General features: G+C 39.4%; 1 protein-coding gene across 5 annotated transcripts in view; it reads left to right on the top strand.

Moving 5' to 3' along the window:
* Positions 1 to 25,057, top strand: part of GramD1B (GRAM domain containing 1B) — a 557,013-nt gene that overhangs the window by 366,871 nt on the left and 165,085 nt on the right. For all 5 annotated transcript variants that reach the window (XM_067141766.2, XM_067141765.2, XM_067141764.2 and 2 more), the window contains one exon: positions 10,078 to 10,254. In XM_067141766.2, coding sequence (XP_066997867.1) covers positions 10,078 to 10,254 — 177 coding nt within the window. The remainder of the gene's footprint in view (positions 1 to 10,077; positions 10,255 to 25,057) is intronic.

Raw genomic sequence — 25,057 nt, forward strand, 5'->3', positions numbered from 1 at the left:
ACATTTAGTCTCATTTCATACCATTAGGGGCCGATGACCCAAATGTTACACCCCTTTAAACAGCAAGCATCATCATCATCCATCCTTGCAGCTGTCCCTGTTTTCATTTGTTTAACAGCCATTTCCACATCTACCATTGCAATATCATTCTCCATTTCTGGATCATCCTCATTTACCACTATACTCTCTTCTGCATCGTTTTTTACATTCAGGAGTTTATCAAAATGGTCTTTTTCCTTATCTCTTTCTTATTCTTTATCTCCTCCGGGTCTGTTATTACATTTCCACTCTCTTCCTTCACTTGTTTTTTGTAGATTTTTTCCTTACTCTAATTTTTATCAGTCCATACAACATCCTTTTTCCACCATATACATCCTTTTCCAACTCTTGTATGAATTGCTCCCAACATTTTTTTTTCTTTTCCTCATCCACCACTTTTTCACATTTAATTTTAATTTCCTAATACTTAATCTGACCTGCTTCTTTCCTATCTCTGTTCCATTCTTGCCACGATTTCTTCTTTTGTTTAACAACCTCCTTCACCTTTTCGTTCCACCTTGGTGTCTCCTTTTCCTTCACTTTCTCCAAAGTTCTGCCACACATCTTCTCTGCACACCTTACAAATGAGTTTTTAAATTTGGTCCATTTTTCTTTTACATTTTCTATTTCTAATATAGAGATGTGCTGTTTTAATGCCTCCTGAAGTTTCTCCTGAGTTCTTTTATATTTTAATTTCCATACTTTTATTTTCTTCTGTCTTATTTCATTTACTCTCACAATTTTTACCTATTTTCAATTTTGCTACCACTGTGCTCTGAGGTCTCCATCAAATGCCTCACCTGGTAGTGCTGTTACATCCATAAACTGTTTTTGATTTATTTTCTCAACCAAAAAATAATCGATAACTGATTTAGTCCCTCTTTCACCCTAGCCATATCTAGTGATCTTTCTACTATTCTTCTTTCTAATTCAAGTGTTACCGAGCTCGATAGCTGCAGTCGCTTAATTGCGGCCAGTATCCAGTAATCGGGAGATAGTGGATTCGAACCCCACTGTCGGCAGCCCTGAAGATGGTTTTCAGTGGTTTCCCCATTTTCACACCAGGCAATTGCTAGGGCTGTACCTTCATTAAGACCATGGCCACTTCCTTCCAATTCCTAGGCCTTTCCTATCCCATCATCGCCATAAGACATATCTGTGTCGGTGCGACGTAAAGAAAATAGCAAAAAACATTCAAGTGTTATCCACAATCATTCCATTTCTCTCACAAAAATCAATCAACTTATCTCCCTCGTTTCTTCCTTCATATCCAAATGGACCAATCACTTCTTTACCAATTCTGCCATTTCCAAACTGCGCTTTGAGGTCTCCCATGACTGTCACTTCCACATGAGTGATTACTTCCTCGAGTGTCTCCAAGAATTCCTCTATATTTTCCTAACTGTTTCCAGTTTGGGGTGTGTAAACTAGGATGAAGTCTTTCACTCCTACTTCTGTCCTCAGTCATACTCTGATTATTCTATCACTAACGTAGTATACCCTATCCACATTTTCATCCAGGATTTTGTTAACAATCACTCCTACTCCATTCTTTGCCTCACCTCCCACTCCACTATAGGATATATCCTCTACTCATCCTCTTCATTCCCTCTCTTCTCCACTGGACCTCACCTAATCCCATCATTGTAACATTCTCTTTCTTCATAAAATCCATCAACTCCTCTGATTTTCCCGTCAGGGTCACAACATTTATTATTCCTACCTTCATAATATATACCGCTGGTTGCCCACTTATCATAGTTCCCCCAGCGCAAGAACTGCGAGTCACTTCTAACAGGGTATGCCCTAACCTTTTCCGAGGCTGATAATTACCACCACTCATTTTAGGTTATTGTTACGATTGGGTCGCCATAAGACCTATCTATGTCGGAGCAGCCAACTCACTTGTCACTTTCATTTCATGTATGTGGTAATACAGGTGGTGTCCATATTATTTCAGTTGAAATGCAGTGAAATTGTTTTGTTATTTTTTTCCTGAATAAGGGGAACTTTTTGTAGGTAGCAGGTATGAACCCTCTTCGGAGGCAGCCCTGCCCAGGGAGTGACGCCCCTGCCTATGTGAGTCCCAGAGCACAGTAATCCGGTGTGTAGCATCTGGTATGGGTCCCATCTTCAGGGCTGCCGACAGTGGGATTCAAACCCACTATCTCCCGGATGCAAGCTCACGGCAACGCGCCCCTAACCGCATGGCCAACTCGCCCGGTATTTCCCATTTTCACATCAAGGAAATGCTGGGGCTGTACCTTAAGGCCATGACCACTACCTTCCTAATCCTAGCCCTTTCCTGTCCTTTCTTCACTGAAAACCTTCCACATGTTGGTGTGACATTAAAACATACATACATACATACATACATACATACATATATTATCATTATAGACTCTTATGCCTTTCAGCGTTCAGTCTGCAAGCCTCTGAAAATTTACCAAACGTCGCCACAATCCTCAATTTGCAACTAGTGTTGTGGCCTCATTTAGTTCTATACCTCTTATCTTTAAATCGTTAGAAACCGAGTCTAACCATCGTCGTCTTGGTCTCCCTCTACTTCTCTTACCCTCCATAACAGAGTCCATTATTCTCCTAGGTAACCTATCCTCCTCCATTCGCCTCACATGACCCCACCACCGAAGCCGGTTTATGCGTACAGCTTCATCCATCGAATTCATTCCTAAATTAGCCTTTATCTCCTCATTCTGAGTACCCTCCTGCCATTGTTCCCACCTGTTTGTACCAGCAATCATTCTCGCTACTTTCATGTCTGTTATTTCTAACTTATGAATAAGATATCCTGAGTCCACCCAGCTTTCGCTCCTGTAAAGCAAAGTTGGTCTGAAAACAGACCGATGTAAAGATAGTTTCGTCTGGGAGCTGACTTCCTTCTTACAGAATACTGCTGATCGCAACTGCAAGCTCACTGTATTAGCTTTACTACACCTTGATTCAATCTCACTTACTATATTACCATCCTGGGAGAACACACAACCTAAATGCTTGAAATTATCGACCTGTTCTAGCTTTGTATCACCAATCTGACATTCAATTCGGTTGAATTTCTTACCTACTGACATCAATTTAGTCTTCGAGAGGCTAATTTTCATACCATACTCATTGCACCTATTTTCAAGTTCCAAGATATTAGACTGCAGGCTTTCGGCACAGTCTGCCATTAAGACCAAGTCGTCAGCATAGGCCAAACTGCTTACTACATTTCCACCTTACTGAATCCCTCCTTGCCATTTTATACCTTTCAGCAGATGTTCCATGTAAACTACAAACAGCAAAGGTTAAAGATTACAGCCTTGTCTAACTCCTGTAAATACCCTGAACCAAGAACTCATTCTACCATCAATTCTCACTGAAGCCCAATTGTCAACATAAATGCCTTTGATTGATTTTAATAATCTACCTTTAATTCCATAGTCCCCCAGTATGGCGAACATCTTTTCCCTCGGTACCCTGTCATATGCTTTCTCTAGATCTACGAAACATAAACACAACTGCCTATTCCTCTTGTAGCATTTTTCAATTACCTGGCACATACTGAAAATCTGATCCTGACAGCCTCTCTGTGGTCTGAAACCACACTGGTTTTCATCCAACTTCCTCTCAACCATTGATCGCACCCTCCCTTCCAAGATGCCAGTGAATACTTTGCCTGGTATACTAATCAATGAGATACCTCGATAGTTGTTGCAATCCTTCCTGTTCCCTTGCTTATAGATAGGTGCAATTACTGCTTTTGTCCAATCTGAAAGTACCTTACCAACACTCCACGCTAATTTTACTACTCTATGAAGCCATTTCATCCCTGCCTTCCCACAATATTTTACCATTTCAGGTCGAATTTCATCTATTCCTGCTGCCTTATGACAATGGAGTTTATTTACTATCCTTTCCACTTCCTCAAGCATAATTTCTCCAACATCATTTTCCTCCTCCCCATGAGCTTAGTAAAAAAATCACTAAATAATTCCAATGATTTCTTTCTTTCTCTGTTAAGTTTCTGAGTACAAAAGGAAGACAATGAAGGCATTTGTTATCGTAATACACCTTCAATGATTGCCTTACTTTGATTCTTTGCTGAGAGTGGAGTGTGAAGAACTAAATTATTAATATTTATTGACTGGCCAGAAAGGGAATATACATGGGTCCTTTAACAGTAATGGGAAAATACTTGCTTCTCTCTTGTAGTACATTTTTCATTCCCACATATTGGTTAATAAAATTGACTTATTGTTTTAGGAAGTCATCTGTTCAGTAACTGCAAATTGTAGTCCTGAACTTGGAGGCTACATTATATGATGTATATGTGTTTTGTGTGTGTACTGGACAGTGATGGGAAGAAATGTTAAGGAGTTACCAATTGGCTGAAAACAAACTAATATACCGCCGTGACTAAAATGACAGCTGGGCTGAGTAGCTCAGATGGTAGAACACTGGCCTTCTAAGTCCAACTTGGCAGGTTCGATCCTGGCTTAGTCCAGTGGTATTTGAAGGTGCTCAAATACATCAGCTTCGTGTCAGTAGATATACTGGCATGTAAAAACCTCCTGCAGTACAAAGTTCTGGCATCTCGGCATCACTGAATACTGTAAAAGGAGTTAGAGGGACGAAAGACCAATACAATACTACTACTACTACTACTACTATGGAGGATACTGGGATTGTCGTTGCTTCGTGCTTGGAAACTATTAGGCATATCAAAATTATTCAAGTTACACAGTTCAGATATGGTCAACATTTTTGCATATTCTAGTATATTTGAATCTGTGCTCTGCCGATGATATTCAGTTCTTGTCAAGCCCTCTGAATAATGTCTGAGGTAACTTTGATCCTGTCCTGTGTGTGTCATTGCACTAGCAAGGAGATAATCTTGTATTAATACTTTCTGAGTTATTATTTATGTAATATAAAATGCAATTACTGATTTGTGAGTCCTCTATAGTTTAATGCTACCACAGTTATTTCATGCCTGGGTTTAAGAGTATAAGTAAAAAATAACTAGATTTTAGGATAGAAGTTTGAAGTTTTAAACACACGGACACCATTTATTGTAGTCAGTTTGAAGTGAATGTCACATCAACATCATTTTCAATTTTCTTCTGCTAACTTTTGAAAATTAAATCAATGACTTGTACAATACTATGCGGACCTAATATAACATGACTTATACACGTAAGCCCTGGCATGAACGAATTAACTGCCATTTTTGGAGGCCCAGGTTCAGTTCTCGCTATTCATTGTCATTTCCCCTACTGTCCGAACCTTGTCCTATCATGTGATGTGATTTAGCAAGCTAAAGAAGACATTAGAAGGATGATGATCTCAAACTGATGATGAAATAAGAGACAGTATATTCTTGACTTTGATAACAATAAACTGTTTCCCATTCTGGAATATTAAATCTTGTCATAAGTTGTGAAGAGTGCATTGAAAAAGATGACTGTGCAGGAAACAGTGATTCTGTGAAAAGATAACATCATCTTTGAATCTATGAATTACATGTATCAAGAAAATCTATTGTCTTCTGTTATTGAATGGTTCTCCTATGCATGAGTTTTAATATAACAAGTAATAGCTATTGATTGACTAGGAATTGAAGTATTGAAAGTTTCCCTTTTATGTTGTGCTCATTATCTATGGTCTCTCATTTGAGGAAATGCCATTATAAACCATCATATTGCAGCCCAACAGCAGAACGGGCAGAGGAGGAACTTTTCACTGTTCAATTCCTAATGAACATGGAGGCAGATGAGACCATGCCAGACAGACTGGTTGTGAAGGTGCACCTCAGTTATATTTAGAGGTTGTTGCAGTTTGTTGCAATCGTGATGTACAGTTCTCCATGTCTTATTCAATATGTGCCACAGGATATGCCTCCCCTGGCAAGTTTTGATCTACATTAAACAAATTCTCACCAGTGGCATTTTTCTTGCTGCTTGAACCTCTTTGAGTCTAACGGCGATAGGGTAAGGATGGTGGAAGCAGGTTGTGGTTGAAGCTGGAAGCTCCAAGTCTGGATCTTCAGGTTGGCAACAATTGAGTGATTATAATCTTTCTGAGACCCGGTGACCACTCAGGAATTCACTCCTGCTGCATTTCTGAATGGGATCACTACTGCATACCCCAAATGGGGAAAGCCCTAGAAAATCTTGGCTGAAGATCAGTATTCATCTTAAAGGTACCATCTAAGGACTAGCTGTTACTCCTTGGCAAATTCAATGCCAGAGTTGGATGATCAGTTCTGGGAGAAACAAGGTTTTGATAAGTGCAGTGCCAACAGGTTATTCCTTGTTAGTCTCTGTGCTGAACATCAGCTGTTCATCACCAGTACTCAGTTCTGCCAACCAGATTATTTAAAGACTACATGAATGTATCCATACTCTAAGCATTGGCATATTTTTTTATTACATCACAAACTGACAATGTGATAAGAAAGGTGTTCTTAACACCAAGACAGCGATGAATATTGATGACTGCTGAACTGATCATAAACTTCTGGTATGCCAACTCAGGATCTCTTACTGCAGAAAGCCACCTGTGCATTGCTTAAATCTGTCCTGCTGGAAGTTTATTATTTCTAAGCTCTCTGATGAATTATTGGTACAGGCTTTGAAAACCATCTGTAACATGCTTGCAAGTAATCCAGCTAACATGAAAGACGTTGAGCAAGAATGGTCAGTGCTTCATAAGATTATCACTGAGTCAGTAGAGGAGATTATCGGCTTTCAGAAAGTGAAGAAGCAAGACAGGTTCGAGGGCAACAGTGACAAAATGTTGGGCCCTATCAGTGCCAGACAGGAAGCTTCTCTGTCCATTCTTCAAGATCCACCTTCTAGCCTGAAAAAAGGCTCATTTTCAACAACACAATCATAAATGTCAGATGTGCTTAATTGAAATACGGTTAATGAGGTGGGGGAAAAAAAAAACTCTCGAGGCTGTTTGATGCCGAAGATCTGCGAAACATCTACATGGGAATAAAAGAAATGCGTGGACCAATTCACTCTTCAACAGGAACTTTGAAATCTGCTGACAGTATTTCAGTCCTTACTGACAGCAAGGATATCCTGGAGTGCTGGAAAGAACTTGTTCACACTCTTTCGAATCAAAGGTCTGCCGCTGCTGAGGACTTTCTCTGTGACATTCAACAGCAACCTCAACAGCCATGGATGGCAGTGTCAGTAACATACCAGGAATTCAAGGCACTAAATAAGTTGTAACTCAGGAAGACACCTGGACCAGGCATCATCTGGCTGGATCTAGAGCAGTTGAGACTTTCATGGCCAGTGTTATAAATCATGTCTGCATTTTCTGGGCTTCATGGCCTACAAGCCTGGGAAATACAGACATGATCTGGTAGGAACTAATTTAAAGTGGAGGCTTACCTCTAAAGACAAGACTTTTCATACTTTTTCTCTCAGTGTGGAAAGCCCAAAAATTACCTATGCCACTATGATCACCAGTGTTACAAAGGTAACCGATATGCGGTATGCAGATGAGATTGTATCACCGACTTTTACACCTGTTGAGCTACAACAATCTTTCAGTTGTTTCAAGTGTGCTTATGATTGTGTATGTGGAGACTCTCGCAGTATATCCTTGCTATCTGTAGGAGGTAGTCCTAGCAGTAATTATGCTTAGCTGCCTCCTAGTTATTTCTGGGAGGATTCTCCATTAATCTCTGTGGTTTTCTGGCTTCCAGAGCCACAACTTATATTCTTCTGTGTAAGACATCTTCAGGAAATATGTAGGGAGCAACAGAAAGCATTGTTCATGGTATTTTATGATCTGGAAAAAGCCTTTGATTCTGTACCAAAATCTGGCATGTGGGCAGTGCTTAGACACTTCGCTTGTCAGAACAAATTGATAGTAAAGTCCAGGAACTTCATGATGGCATATATGGGCAAGTTTTACAACAGAATATCATCTCTGAACCTTTTCCAATCACACATGATTTGATGCAGGGCTGTGTACTTGCCACGACACTCTTTGGCTCTGTACTTGGTTGTCATGATTTGTGAAATATCATCTACAAACAACCCTGGCATTGAGATCAAGTACTGCTTTGATAGAGGATTCTTCAACTCGGCCAGACTTCACTCATAGCGATAATCCAGTGTTACCAAGGTAACTGATATGCGGTATGCTGATGAGATTGTATCACCTACTTTTACACCTGATGAGCTACAACAATCCTTCAGTTGTTTCAAGTGTGCTTATGATTGTTTTAGCTTCACCATGAACGCTCAGAAAACCAAGAACTTTCACAACCTGCCCCAGGAACTACCACTGCAGAATTTAATATCACCATTTTAGACATGACAGAAGTTGACCATTTTCCATACTGTGAGAGCATTTGGTATAAACACTGTACTTCGGAATAGGATTTGGAAATCAGACTCGGTGTTGCTCACATGGCATTTGGACGACCATCCCAGAGAGTCTTCAGGAGCAAGGAAAGATTAACTTTCATAACTAAATCATGGTCTGCGAAGTTGTTGTAATTTCAACACTACTTTATGAATGTGAAGCCTGGATGTTATGCTGCTGTGAGCACTTGGACTAGCATAAACTCTGCTCCACTTTGAACATCAAGAGAGAGGACCATATTACCAATCTTGCAGTTTTTGATAGAGCAAGTATTAATAGTGTGGAAGCTTCCATCATCGCTCATCAACTAAGATGGACTGACAAATTAAATGTATTCCTATATAAGGAATGGTGTATTTATCCGCCTTTAAATACTTCACAATTTTAACTTTCGAAAAATTATAAATTGTAGGACATGTTTCAATAATTTAATGTTATTTGCTTTACGTCCCACTAATTACTTTTATGGGTTTTGGAGATGCCGAGGTGCCAGAATTTAGTCCCGCAGGAGATACTTTACATGCCAGTAAATCTACTGACACGATGCTGACGTATTTGAGCACCTTCAAATACCACCGGACTGAGCCAGGATCGAACCTGCCAAGTTGGGGTCAGAAGGCCAGCACCTCCACCGTCCGAGCCACTCAGCCCAGCAGGACATGTTTCAGTTATTCTTTTGCCCTTCCACAGCTACAGATTAAGAGAAATTAAGAGAAAACTTGTTGTTGCAGGTCAGTAAATGTGTCGTTATTATGAAAACACTTTTGTGGGTTCCAGAAAACCATTCGTAACAATAATAAATTTTATCTCCTATGAATGAAAAAAATAAATTATATAGTTAAAATGATACATAAAACTTGTTTTACATGTTGCAGACATAGACTTTTAAAATATTGGAAGAACATTTAAAACGTAGAATTTTTCTATGGTAATTTTATGGATGTTTTGACTTCTTGGTGTTGTTGACTAGATATACTATAGAAAAATATAATATTTTTTCTTGTTAATTTCATTAAAAATTAATTTGTTATTATTATAACACAATCCTGAAGTCCTGCGAGCTCTTAAAGTAGATAAATAAAATTGATAACCTCAGTGCTGTAGTAAAAGTCAGAGGCGTATAAAAATTAATCATACCTTAAATTGACTTATTTCTGAAACTGATTCATTCATTAATGATGATAGATATTATGCTGTTTTTCCAGCAGGCAGCAAAAAATATTTCATCATAAGATTGATACCGTAATGTGAACAGAGGATCAGAAGTTGTTTTTCATATTTAGATGGTAGTTTTTCTTAATTCAGTACATTTAACCCAAGTAGTTTTTCGTCAATAGGAACCATTGACATAATTAAGGTATAGCTCTAGCATTTGCCTAGTGTAGAAATGGGAAACCAAGCAGAACCATCTTCTGGGCTGCCGACAGTAGGGTTAAACCCATCATTTCCCGAATGAAGGGTGACGTGTTCTGCATAGCTAACTCCCTTGGTTCTTGTGAAAAGATGCATTTTTGTTGTATTGTATTTTATTTCTATAGTTATCATCCCCAATTTCCTTCGATAAAGTTATTCTGACCCTGCTTCTATAATCATATTTCTTCCAGTGTAGTTATTTAACATTGTTCTCAATTGCTTTTACGTTTTCAGGTTACATTGAGGTGGAAGGATGTTACTGCTATCACAAAGGAGAAAACAGCTTTGGTGATTCCCAATGCAATTTTAGTTTGTACAGAAGGGGAGAAACTTTTCTTCACAACGTTTACTGCTCGTGATAAGACATATCTTATGCTCTTTAGAGTATGGCAAAATGCATTGCTGGATCAGGTAATTATTTTTTTTTTTTTTTTTTGTAATCTTGGTTCTTGGTGTCTATTTTATTAGAAAGTTTCATTCTGTAAAAATTGAATTCTGTTCAAATTGAATTTTGTTACCTTTCTTGATGTAGTTAAACTTTGTCCTTGTGGTAATCCAGAATGTCTGTAAAGTTGTTGAGTTTATCAATAAATAAATAAATAAATAAATGAATGAATGAATGAATAAAATAAAATACTGTATGTATATGCTCTAGTTTGTTTTTTATCAAAGTTCCTTTGTTGCCTGCTGTTAGGTAGTTGAACATTAATTTGTTGTGTGTTAGTTTTTGTTGGATTTTCCTCATTTCATCTTTGCTGTGAAATTTGGTTTAGAATATTCAGGTCCTTGAACTTCATGCCACATTATATTTTTTGAGTTTAATAGATTATTAACTATTTTTGGCAAGTTCCCACTTCTTGGAAGATGTACTTGGCCTCATCTCTACCAAAAACTTCTACGAGAAATATTTGTATTTGACAAGAGTAATGAAATAGAAACTACTACTTCTTCTTTTCTTCTTCTTCCCAGTTTTCTGGGTCTGGTTGTGAATCAAGGACCTCCACAGTTTTCTATTTCACACCACTCCCTTCCTTTGTCCAATATTTCTTCTACTTTTACTCCTCTCTTCTCTATACTCTCCTTCACCATATCCATCCTCTTCTTTCTGGGCCTTCCCCGTTGTCTTCCTCCTACTATTTTCTCCATAAATACCTGCTGTGGAACTCAATCCCCTTCCATTCTCACCATGTGTCTGTACCATTTCTATTTACTGGTCTCTATCTTGTCTTACGGTTTATGGAATCTAATTCTCTCTCTGATTTTTATGTTTCTGATTTTATCCCCTCATGTCTTCCCAATTATTTCTCTAAGGAATTTCATCTCAGCTGCTTAGTTTCTTTTTCCATCATGTTTTTTTCTTGTCCATGTTCCCGCCACATATGTCAAAATTGGTGTGTAATACATTGAGTATAGAAGTTTCTTGCATTTCTCTGGGATGTCCCATTTCCACACTATACCTCTCACACATTTGTACAACCCAATGTCTTGTTGGATTCTTTCCAATTTCTTTGTTTATTTTCTTATCTTCTGCATATATACTCCCCAATATATATATATATATTGCTAGTTGCTTTACGTTGCACCGACACAGATAGGTCTTACGGTGACGATAGGACAGGGAAGGGCTCCAAAATATTTTAAGCTTTTCACGACTGTTAATGGTCTTCCATTTACTTCCATATTCCCTCTTCCTCCTCTATTACCTCTCGTCATCACTACTGTCTTACTCTTCTCCACACTTATTTTCATTCCATATTCCTCTGTTTCCTGGTTGCATACTGTAACTTGTGCTTGTACTCCTATTTCATCTTCTCCCCATATTACTGTGTCATCTGCAAAGAGTAAGGTCTTTGTCTCTTTACTTCCCACTTTTTTGTTGTATACTCTTGTAGATTTCATCCATGACTTTGCTGAAGAGTAGGCGGGTTAATACACTTCCTTGTCGAAATCCTGTTTCTACATTGAACCAGTTTGTTTGTCTTGTCTTAGTCTTCACACTACTTACACTTTTCATACATAGCTTTGATCATTTGTACTTCTGCTCTGCCTACCTTAATATTTTTTTAATCATTGCATCCCAGACCAGTTGCCACTGTACACTGTCATATGCCTTGTCAATATCTATAAATGTCATCACTAAATCCTTCCTGAACACCCATCTTTTTCCCATCATGTTCCTAAACGCCATGCGATTAGGGGCACGCGGCTGTGAGCTTGCATCTAGGAGATAGTGGGTTTGAACCCCACGGTCAGCTGCCCTGAAGATGATTTTTTGTGGTTTCCCATTTTCACACCAGGCAAATGCTGGGGCTGTACCTTAATTAAGGCCAGAGCCACTTCCTTCCCACTCCCAGGCCTTTTCCATCACATCGTCACCATAAGACTTATCTGTGTTGGTGTGACATAAAACAAATTGTAAATGTTGATCTATCTCTTGTAAATCCCTATTGCTCTTCCTCCATTTCCTTTTCTACTTTCATCCTCAGTCTTTCCTCTGAAATTCTCTCAAAGATCTTTGCTACATGTGAAATGAGGGCAATTCCCATATAGTTCCTACATTCTTTCTTATCACCCTTACCGAGCTCGATAGCTGCAGTCACTTAAGTGTGGCCAGTATCCAGTATTCGGGTGATAGTAGGTTCGAACCCCACTGTCGGCAGCCCTGAAAATGGTTTTCCGTGGTTTCCCATTTTCACACCAGGCCACGGCCGCTTCCTTCCCACTCCTTCCTTCCTTCCTTCCTTCCCTTTCCTGTCCCATCGTCGCCATAAGACCTATCTGTGTCGGTGCGACGTAAAACAACTAGCTTATCACCCTTCTTGAATACTGGGATTATCAGACCCTTCCTACAATCTTGTGGTACATCTTTTTTTTTCTTCCATATCACTTGAAATAATCTATATATCCAATGTAACTCTACTGGTCCTACTGCCTTTATCATCTCTGTAGCCACCTCATCCACACCTGATGCTTTGCCACTTTTCATCTTCTCTGTAGCTCCTTTTATTTCCAACATTGTTATATCTTTATTTTAGTTTTCTTCCACCATTTCTTTTTTATGCTCCTCATCTTCCTCCAGTTCTTTGAATTTGATAGATATTAATTTAGCAAAATACTACTCCCATCGCTGGAGAATATCCTGTCTTTGCATCAAAATTTGTCCTGTATCTGTCCTTACAAATTTTATATCTTCTCTCCTGTTTACTTTGCTTTTAAGCAATCCATATAACACTTTCTTACTTCCTTTAACATCCTCTCACAAGGTCTCTTTTAGGAATTTGTTTTTTCAGTTCTTCATGGAACTTCTCTTGTGCTCCCTTTTCCTTTAATTTCCATACCTTTATTTTTCTTTTTCTTATCTCTTTTAATTTCACTATTTTACCAAGCCTTAATTTAGCTACTACAATTTTATGGTCTCCTTCAAAATCTTCTCTTGGCATAGCTGTCACGTCTTCCAATTATCAACGTTTCTCTCTCTTAACTAAAACGGATCAATCATTGTTTTTGTTCTGCTTTGTCCCCATCCATATCTAGTTATTTTTTGGCTGTTCTTCTTTCTGAACCATGTATTGCCTACTGTTAATCCATTCCTTTCACAAAAATCTGGTAGTAGTTCTTCTGCATTTTTATTCCCATAACTGAAAGGATCAATTATCTCTTCTTTGCCTTGCCAGGCTGTTCCTATGTGGGCATTCATGTCTCCCATTATCACCACTTCTTTATCTTCAGTGAACGTCTCCATCCCTCCATGAACTCCTCTAGATTCTCTTCAACATAACCTCTCTGAGTTGCATGTACTTGGATAAAATCGTGCACTTCACTTTTCAAGCCAAGTATGATTTTCATGATTCTTGTCATTTACTTAGTAGACCACTACTGTATGTACTGTTCCAGGTCTTCTCTCACAATAAAAGCTATTGCAGTTTGCACCTCCACTCCAAAACAATTGAAAAACCTTCCCCAATCTCTTCTGTTGGTTTCACCAATTCCAACAATGCACACGTAAAACAACTCCTGCAGGACTACATTCCGGCACCTTGGTGTTTCCGAAAACTGTAAAAGTAGATAACATTATTGGTAATGTCTTGCTGTTAAGACATTTATGGTTGCAATCTTTGCCGCTGGTTGCCCTCCTTTAACACCCCCCCCCCCCCTCAGGATGAGAACACCAGGAACTACGCGTCGCTTTTGGGGGACGCCTGAACCATTTCTGAGGCCTCGACTCGCTCTCGATCATTTGATAGGCTGCTAGTACAATGGGCTCGTCACAACCAAAGACATTTTATACCTACTGCCAGGATTCCTTCAGGCTGCCCCTAACATGGGGAAACAGATGTCTTTTGCAGCCACCCCTAACAAGAAGTGCAGACGTTGCTAGATGGACTTTTGTGGTATTACCTCCACCAAGGGACCATCAGCCCTCTTAAAGAGCCTCATCTGCCCAAAGCAATATTGGTCTCTTTAGATTGTACTCATATCTATCCCCGAGTCCAGGGCTGCCTCCTCCGCCATCTCCACCATACCGAAGTCCACCTTCTCCGCCGTAGATGTCGTCGTGGTATTCACTCGTAACCCTGAGCTGGGACCTTTACACGATGTTACTGGGTCAGTGTGCTCTGGGACTCACATAGGCAGGGGAGCCATTCCCTGAGTAGGGCTGCCTCCGAAGAGGGTCCCCTATCTGCTACCTGCAATAGAAACTTCTAACAATGTCAAAAATTATAAAGAAATAAATTACTTCCTATATAAATAATATTTTACACTTAATATAATAAGAAGGTACTGTTGATGAAATTGAAGTGGTTACCGTATGTTGTTAATTCAAAATTCTAAAATTACAATTAATTTATGGAATTAATTTGAAAAGAATCTAGTTAAGCATAAAATATTGATAATAATGAAATAGCTTAATTGATGATTATTTTGATAGTTTGTGTGTAATTAAGTATTGAAAGCACATATGGATCATTTGACTACTTGATGCTATACAAGCAGTTCATTATGATGCAGTTGTTAATTGTGTTAAGGACAAATGCCTGATAGACACAAGTTACCTGAACTCAGACAGTATCTTCCAGAAGTCACATGTGGATTTGAATAATCTGGATTGTTCCCAGTGTTTGTTGCATGCTTGTCTTTTCAGAATGATTCAGGTTTGATTCTTTTTTGCATTTACTTAGAGAATTTCTTCTCTACATGATTTCTCCTTTCTATTTCTGGTTCTTATTACATAGTGCAGGTTAATCTACACTATGGTTTGAGACCTGGTTTTGTTTGGATAGATTGTAGACTACTGTGTCTATACTTTGACTTTATTTGGAAGCATATCTGATTCAATGGATGAAATTATATTGCAGAAGAAAGGAAGACCTTCCTGTTAGGAAGATATAGAGAAACACACAAGTTCTATTATACCCATTGTTACAAAATACGCTTTGTATACTAGTTCTGTATGTACCTGTTCTTTCTCTTCTTCATGTGGTTATGCTAGAAGGCTTTGAATGGATTACCGTTTCTCAGAGATTCACTGCCTGTTTATTGTACATGCAGAACTAGATAAACGATCCTTGAAATTGGATATGCACTCTATAGCAAGTTTTACCAGTCTACATGCATATGTTGAGGCCCGTGGAAAATTGAAACAATGGGCTCATAGCTGTTGTACATTGTAATTTAGATTGTGCTGCATCCTGGGGTTGGTGTGTGGTCAACATTTCAGCATCCTTGTATCAGGCTCTGTGAAAGCTGTGTAATGCCGTTTACCTCCACTAGCCATTCAGCTTTGACAAAGCCTACTGAAAGGGTGGCAAAATGTTGGTCACTTGTCAACCCAGGCTGTGCTTCATCCTGAAGAATGTTGCTGAGTATTACAAAACTGTACACCAAACTCTGTTCAGAGTCTGTTATGAAACAATAAGTGGCTGTTGAGAAAGGATTTGTAATTCACAATATGATAAAATTGACTCTCATTGCAGAAGTGAATTTTGTTTCTTCAAAAGTCCATCACTTCAACATGGATCACATTGAATTTCTTTATAAATACTGTTCGGGTGATGTTCTTCTCTGATTACATTTAGTAATTGTTTGTAAATAATGTCACCGATAGGCACCTCCATGTAGATCCGTTAACATTATGGCGATAGTAAGTTGGTGTGCTCGAATTCTTCTTCTTATTTTTTAAATATAGAAGTTAACTGCTTATCACACAAACTTGTTCAATCAGAGTTGCTTTTCAAACATTATAGCCAGTTGATTGTTATTATATTTTCATTGTAAGACTTCTTTGTAGATGGAATTGTGTGCCTTATTCCCAGGAGCACAAATAAAGATATCCTTGAAACTGGTTACTCTTGAACAAGCATGCTTGCAGAATGAAAAGTTAGAGCTGTACGCTTTGCCTTCAAACATGGCGAGCTGTTCTGGCAAATGATCACTCCTTTCCCTTTGCCCTCCCCGATCCTCCACCGGTCTGCCTACTTGCTTTTGAGTGATTTATTTATGAATTGTTTTGGAGGTGATATTTCAAAAGCTATTCATTCGATACACTGCCCGTAAATAGCCTTTTGATCATCAATATTTACTTGCCTACGGGGTGGGGAGGCTGCCTGGCCGAGGCGGTAAAGGCGTGCTCGGTTCGCCCGGAAGGACGTGGGTTCGAATCCCCGTCAGGAAGTCGTAAAATTTAAGAAACGAGATTTCCACTTCTGGAGGTGCATATGATCCTGAGGTTCACTCAGCCTACACCAAAAATGAGTACCAGGTTAATTCCTGGGGGCAAAGGCGGCCGGGCGTAGAGCTAACCACTCTATCCCATCACGTGCCGAGGTTAACAATGGTGGAAGCCTTTACCTTCCACTCCTCCAAGGGCCTTCATGGGCTGTACAGAGGTGACTTTGCTTTGCTATGGGGTAGGGTTTTTTCATGAAACATCTTAGGTTTTGGTGTTGCTTGGACTTCAGTAATTTGGGAATGGGTGACACATACACACACCTGAACACATCCACCCACCCTATACACCCTTCTTTGAGTTGGGTTTATAGTATATAACATGGTATTTCATTTAAAAGTACACCTAAATGTTCACCAAATTTCATTGAAGTTTCCGAGTTAGGGTGAAACAAAGACACTAACATTGCTCCCACTTTCATTTTTATTACAATATATAGATTTCATTTTTCTCAATTACACAGAAGCATAATCAGTACACAAGTATTGAAGACCTGTATTTTGAGGTGTCAAGTGAATCAGCAATGCATACTCCATGCTTCAGTATTTTAAAAATATTGTTTTCTTCCCATTAACACAGCTGACACATATCTTTCTGTACATCAGTGGTTGAAAGAACAGCTAAATGCAGACCATATAAACTGGATGTGATTTCAAGAGTGGAAACTTACACAATTTCATTCAGACAACAAAGAGTTTTTTGTATTGTTTTTATGGCATTTAATCGCTGTTGCAGCTAATTTAATGTAAAAGCATTGGATTAAGATACTTCTCCCTAAACATTTTCTTATTTTGTAGATAAATGAAATAGTCCCGGAAAAAAGAAGAGAGCCAGGCTGAGTGGCTCAGACGGTTGGGGTGCTGGCCTTCCGACCCCAACTTGGCAGGTTCAATCCTGGCTCAGTCTGGTGGTATTTGATGATACTTAAATATGTCAGCCTCGTGTCGGTAGATATACTGGCACTTAAATGAATTCCTGTGGGATAAAATTCTGGCACCTTAGCATATCCAAAAACTGACAAAAGTAGTTACCGGGACGTAAAAGCAATAACAAAATTAAAAAGAAGATATTTTGTTTTACTCTTCAGCTCGTTATAATGAGGATAATAATGATAGGATACAATCTGAATTCTTTAGGGGAGCAATGCAGAACCAGCAAACACTGTAACTGTTACTAATGTTGATAGAGAATTTTGAACATTCTTACTGTTTTAATTTTTCCTTAACCATCAATTCTCAATTGTTGGCCTGCAGATTATCAGTTGTTCATGACAGTGGGACCGGTTGTCTGTAGATTAACTTAAAAAGAATGATGATCCATATGAAAGTGTTTCTAAAAGAAATTAAAATAAACTTATCGATATGAAATTACTGTTAAATAGATACAGTACTTTCTAAACTGCTTGAACATTTTTACTCTGAATTCATCGATCTTTCAGCTCCTTGCAGTCGAATGCTCTTAAACTTGAAGCAGGAAACCATTGCAGCAATTATAATGATCTAAAATGACAATAGGGGGTAATAAACAGTGCCTGAAGAGAACAATAACATAGTATGCTTACCTTTGGCATTTTTCCAGTTTTGTAGGATACCTTTTTTCATGTGTTCCCTAGATTTCATCCCAAGCAGAAATTCTAAACATAACACTATTTTACTTTCGTACAGTTCACTCTGCTCAGTGTATCTCCTAAAATGATCAGTGTAAGCCTAAGGTATTAAGTGTTTATTGGGTATAAATTTCAGTTCTCAGATACCATTCTGAATGTTCAAATGATGAATTTGACAAATAGTTGATGAAGAGTAAGATGAGATTTATAATTTTTTTTTTGTGAAGGACCCTAGCATGGGACAAGGTATACAAAGTTTGGCTTCAATTCTTCCTCAGAAGAGTCCAGTCTAATGGTAATTGTGTTGCATGTATTGTCATAGCTAAAGAATCTGACAGTGTTGAAGACATAGAATTGTGCAGTTCTTAGAAGTTCTGTTGAGAAGATTAAAGCTCGTATTTTAAATTTTGGATCTTTGTAATTCGGCGTTATGCTGTTGCTGATCCTGAATGAATGAATGAATAAATGAATGAATGAATAAATAAATAAATAAATAAATAAATTTGATTATTATTGGTGTGAGAATGAGAGTTAGCAGAATTCTCATTGTGTTACGTGTTAACAAAGTTTTGGTTAACAAATACATGTACCCTGCTAAACTGCAACAGCACTCTAGTACCTAACAACTAAGCCTTGTAATGTAGAAAATATGCAATTATTATTATTATTATTATTATTATTATTTTTTTTTTTTTTTTTTTTTTTTTTCAGTTGTACTATGAGATATTAAATGATGGGAAGTACATAATTTGAACATCACGATCACCACCAAAGAGCTGAATGCGATCCTCCTGAGTTGTAGAATAGATTATTAAGGCTCCAGTTTAGGGAGTAGAGCATTGAATACCTAATTTGAAGCTCACTATGATATACAACATTGCATGTGTGCTGCATTGTCAGTGTGCAATGTTCTGTGGAGATATCACTTGTACACAGTTCAAAAAAATTAGGTGAACATGTTTTGTAACGTCTGGTATGTGAACGTTAATTTGGTAGAAGGGGTTTCACTGGTCGTAAAGCATACCTTGAGACCTTAGCTACTCAGGGTATGTCAAATCGAAGTTACGCTCCATCTGTAGGCATAGCCATGCATTAATCTGTCAGTTGACCCCTCAAAACAAAGTGAATAGCCGTGAGTTCGTGTGTTGTTGTGAGATACACAGACTACTGAGGTCATTTGAGCACAGTGTACGTAAATCAGCACATCCCATGAGACATCGTAACGAGGTTCAAGTCGCAAGGGTCGTCACTTCCATCCAAGAAGGATGGACTTTTCGATGTTTTGTTGTGGATCTCAATGTCTCTCCATCAATTATTCGACGCTTGTGGAATCGCTACAGTGAGACAGGCCAGTTCACAAGGAGAGTTGGACAAGGTCATGGACGCATGACGACCCCACAGGATGACCGATGTCTGACCATCTGTGTGTTGCGGCGTCATTCAGCAACTGCCAGAGAACTGCAACAAGACCTCAGGAGGGTCACTGGAGTCACGGTGTCTGACCAGACAGTAAGAAACAGGTTAACAGAAGTGTCCTTACGACCCAGATGTCCTTTTCGAGTGCCCAGTTAATGCAGCAACATTGCGCAGCTCGCCTTCTGTTTGCCCGTACTCACGTCAACTGGCTGCTTCGCCAATGGAGACCTTTGTTGTTCACAGAAGAGACCAGATTTCTCCTGACACAGCGTGATGGACATCACCGTGTATGGAGATGCCGTGGGGAGCAGGTCATGCCAAATGTTGTCCAGGAAGGCGACCGATTCGGACAAGGTTCTGTGATGATGTGGGGTGGCATCAGTATTGATGGCCGTACAGATCTTGTCGTCATCCGTGGTAATCTTACCGCTGCAGGGTACATCGAGCAGATACTGCTACAGCATGTGTTGGTTGCTGCATACAGTGTTGGCCCTGAATTCGTACTCATGCACGACAATGCCAGGGCTCATGTAGCACGCATCACCAGAGCTGTCTTGTGAGAACTGGACGTTCAAGAAATGGAATGGCCAGCAGTGAGTCCCGACCTTAATCCCATCGAGCATGTGTGAGATAGGCTTGACAGAAGTGTTCGTGGGCGTCCTGTTCCACCACAGACTCTCCAAGACCTCGAACAGGCTCTCATTGAAGAATGGGACCTGATACCGCAGATGACTTCTGTCGACTTATACGGAGCATGCCTCGTAGGTGCCAAGCTGTGATAAATGCCCATGAAGCACATACACCATACTGAAGCTCTCCACCTGTGATAAAAATCCACCCTTGAGGACTGTTATCACTTTGTTTTCGCCCCTATTTGGACATTTCCGTTTGTGTTCTGAAAATGAATGCGAATTCATCGATGTTCTTTTGTATACTTGAACCGTAAGGAATAAAGGTTTAGTTGGTAATATACCTGGGTGTGTGGTATTGTTTTATGGAGCATAGCATACGTTCAAAAAATCTTCCCCCCCCCCCCCTTTTTTTTTAAACTGTGTATTTGACCGAAGTATTGTCAGTTCACATTGACAGCTCTGAAATTTTGTTTGGCAGGTAATTTGTGAGCACATATGTTCAGACAGCATCTCTTCAGTTCAAGTAGTTCACATTGTTAAGTCCCTAAATGTTTCACTGTCTTATACCACCACTTGAGCTCAGAAAACTGGTACTACCGAGCTTGATAGCTGCAGTCGCTTAAGTGCGGCCAGTATCCAGTATTCGGGAGATAGTGGGTTCGAACCCCACTGGCGGCAGCCCTGAAGATGATTTTCCGTGGTTTCCCGTTTTCACACCAGGCAAATTAATTAATTAATTAATTAATTAATTAAGGCCACGGCCGCTTCCTTTCCACTCCTAGCCCTTTCCTGTCCCATCGTCACCATAAGACCTATCTGTGTCGGTGCGACGTAAAAACAAGTTGTACAAAAAAAAAAAAAAAAAAAAAAAAAAAAAACTGGTACTCTACCATTTTAGTCATTTAGTCTGTCTGCATATGTATTATGTTGCAATATCTCATTCATTTTCTGTTATTTATTTTAAACACATGTTTGAGGTCTAATTAACATAAATCTGCTTACAGTTAATTGTCTTTATCAGGTAGGCTTTGTTGTATTGTGTGTGCCTTATCCTGAAAAGGAGAAAGAACTTGAACATACTCTGCGAGAGAGTGAGTGTAGTGAAGTGGCGAACTTGTTCTGCTGTTTGCAGTGCTGAATACAATATTAACGTGAAGTTATTTAAACATAGTAAAATATAATTTCCGTATTATACTGCGAAATGCCTTATCAAGAGCATTGCGTAGTTCTTCATTTGTAGCATAACCACATGCAGATACATGTGCCTTAATGACTCCCCGTAACGAGTTGTCAGGTATGGTGAGGTCTGGACGACTTGGTGACCATTTCAAGAGAGCTGGTGTTGCTAATGTACCATGACATATCCACCGTCCTGGGAAATGTTTCTTTAGGAACTTGCGCACTGCAAGAGCGTAGTGAGTAGGCGCTCCATCTTGCTGCAACCATATGCGTTCTGTAAGGCCCCTTTCCTCAAGCTGGGGAATTAACCATGTTTTAACATGTGTAAATTACTTGCACCATTCACATTCCCTTCAAAAAAGTATGGTTAAGCAGATGTTGTTGTCATTGCTGCCCATATCATTACATGAGGCGGGTTCCTTTCCAACTCAGCTGTGTTAATGAGGATTTTCTTTGGCCCATACAACAACGTTTCTAGCACGTTAGCTGCGATAAATAGCACATTCATCTGAAAACATAACCTTGGCATAGTTCACCGCATTTGGGAATTTAGTTAACAAAGCACGGCAGGGAAAAATGCGCTTATTCCGGTCTCTATCTTGATAACTCGTTTACGAACGTCAGTTGAAAAGGTCTGAACTTAAGGTATTTTTTAATATAACCTTGCATTGTTGTCCTCGGTATAGTGAGTTTCAAAGCACGTTTATGCGTCTACTTCATAGGAGATTATTCAATTGAAGCACAGACTCCAGCAAATGTTTCTTCTCGTATCTCCTTCCTTCCATTCCGCGGCCTGTCTTTAATACTGCCCAAGGCAAAAGTATGTCTGTCCATATCGGTAAGTGTTGCTTTTCACGGTGGAGCCGTATTAAATCTTTCCTGGAATCCTCTCATAATCTGTCCTATCGTCTGCTCTGTGTGTTGTCATTCATGCACCCACACACTTGCCACTAATCTCTCCTCAGTAGTGTAACTCTTACAGCTCACATCTGCCATGGCTTCACACTAACACTTGACTGCGACAGTATGTACAGAGGGGTCCAGAAAAATGTAGGCACTCTTTGATAGTCAGTATTATTGGAAGAAAATGACATACCGTTACAATTCTTGCATGGGGGAAAGTTATTTTAAGTGTTCAAAGTGACCCCCATTAGCAGCCAAACAATGTCGATAGCGCTGAACTGCTGACCGAACTATGGCTGTCAGTGTTGCCTGTATGATAGCCGCACAGGGCACCTTGATGGTTTCTCGTAGCTGGTTCATTGTAGCTGGCTTCTGTCGATAAACATTTTTCAAGGTCCCCCATAGGTAGAAGTTAAGAGGTGTAAGGTCTGAAGACCGTGGTGGGTACTCAATAGCTCCTCTGTGATCTATCCATCGTCCAGGTAGATTTTCATCTAAGTACGCCCTGACATCTCTGTGGTAATGAGAAAGAGCACCATCTTGTTGTAGGTAAAATCTTTCATTTCCAAACACCTCTCGGATGGCAGGTAAAATCGATGTTTGCAGCATATGAAGATACACCTTACCAGTTAAGGTACCTTCAAAGAAGAATGGGCCAATCAAACCGTGCGATGACAGACCACACCACACATTAACACAGAGTAGATTAACATGTTCGTCCATATGAATGTGAGGATTTTCAGGAGCCCAGTACGCACAGTTGTGGCAGTTTACAGTACCGTTCAGTTTGAATTGCGCCTTGTCAGACCAGATAACCATCCCTGCAAACCGTTCATCCTCGCGAAGCATGCCTTCAAACCACACGCAGTATTCCATCCTTCAATTTGGGTCGTCCTCTCTTATAGCGAACACTGATCCTGGAATGTATACTTTCCACTTCGCAGCCATCAGAATTCGTCATACGGTTGATCAGCTTACCCCGCTTTTGCGTGCACCCTGATTCACAGATTTTTGAGGTGACCTAGTAAAATGTTGCAAGACAGCAGCACTGGAAGCTGGACTTGTTGATGTTTTTGGTCGGCCAGACCTTTTCTTATGCACATCCTTAACAGTACCGTCAGCTTCAAATTTATCCCGAATATGATAAATTGTTGTACGTGTTGGTGGTGGCGGCTGAATTCCATACGCATTATGCCATTATCGTTGTACCTCCGTCGTGCTTTCGTACTCTTAGTACCATTTCAATATGGCCTTGCGTTGCTCAAATGACAATCTTACTTCACTGTCATCTGCTGGAAAACACGCACCAAGATTGTCGCGCCATTGACATGACCATCATCTGTTGAGAAAACAATGGACTACGCTACCGTGCAATAATTGCAGCAATATGTCATTTTGTTCCAAAGATATTAACAGTCAAAAAGTGTCTACATTTTCTGGGCCCCTCTGTATTCCAACACTTGATTCCAGCAATTAATAAGAGGTAATATAGCTACCAACCTTCATAAATAACATTTGATACGAAACAGCTACAGGGGTACAGGCACTTATCGCCCACCGTGTACAATGCCTGTTCAAAAAAATAACCAAACTTTGAAAATACCATGCAGATGCAAAGTTTTTGTGGTTTCCGGTAAATGGTGTTTGTATAGTGCAATCCTCTCTAAGTAACTAGCCACTTGCAGTGCATTTCTGAAAAATTAGTTGTCCTGATTACTTGTCTTTTGATACTGACCGTTAGATTAATTATTTGGAAAGTTTACAGGTAATATTAAAGTATTATTTGCCTTCTGGAAGGAACAAAGTTTTTGATAAATTTCCAACTTCTTCAAAATTGTAGAATGTGTTTCAGTAATGCAGAGAGTGCTGTCTGTTGGTGCTTTTCAATGATAAACATACCAGAGACATTTCATGTCTTTGTATATTAACTGTTGTTTGTATATGTTGTTGATTATTAAAGCGGTGTTATAATAAACGGCTTGTGTATTATTACGCAGTAAAGGCTGCATATTGTGAAACTGATGTGATCTGAAAACTGATGAAGAAGCAAGTACTAAAAACATATTTGTTTCAAACATTACATTGTATTGCACATAATCTTCATTAAAATGCTGGGTTGAGTGGCTCAGATGGTTGAGGCAATGGCCTTCTGACCCCAACTTGGCAGGTTCGATCCTGGCTCTGTCCGGTGGTATTTGAAGGTGCTCTAATAGCCCTACGGCAGCCTCGTGTTGGTAAATTTACCGGTATGTAAAAGAATTTCTGCGGGACAAAATTCTGGCACCTCAGCATCTCCAAAAACCATCAGAAGTAGTTAGTGGGATGTAGAAACAATAACATAATCATCTACATTATAATTTTGTTTTATGAATCCATAACCTCACGTCATCCGAAGATCATTCGTTTCTAAACCCCATATCTGTTGAACCAGCCTTTTGGACACATAATCCAGTTCTTATGTTTCCTCCATTTGTAGACAGTTCATTCTCACTAAAGTAACTGACGATGAAACAAAATATAGCCATTGCAATAACAAGCTTGGCATAAAAATTAGCTAACGAATTTTGAGATATCCTTTCGTCACTGCCAGCTGCCGATAAGTACAGCATGACAAAACAAGCATAAATTGAATGCACGTTGCAGACTGAAGTGAAATGAATGGAGAAACTTTTACGAACAGAGGAACTCCAAGATCACATTCCATCTGAACTACTTTGCAGATTGATAACTGTAGCAGGTACCACAATGATG

This window comes from Anabrus simplex, chromosome 2, assembly GCF_040414725.1.
Source record: "Anabrus simplex isolate iqAnaSimp1 chromosome 2, ASM4041472v1, whole genome shotgun sequence".
Lineage (NCBI taxonomy): Eukaryota > Metazoa > Arthropoda > Insecta > Orthoptera > Tettigoniidae > Anabrus > Anabrus simplex.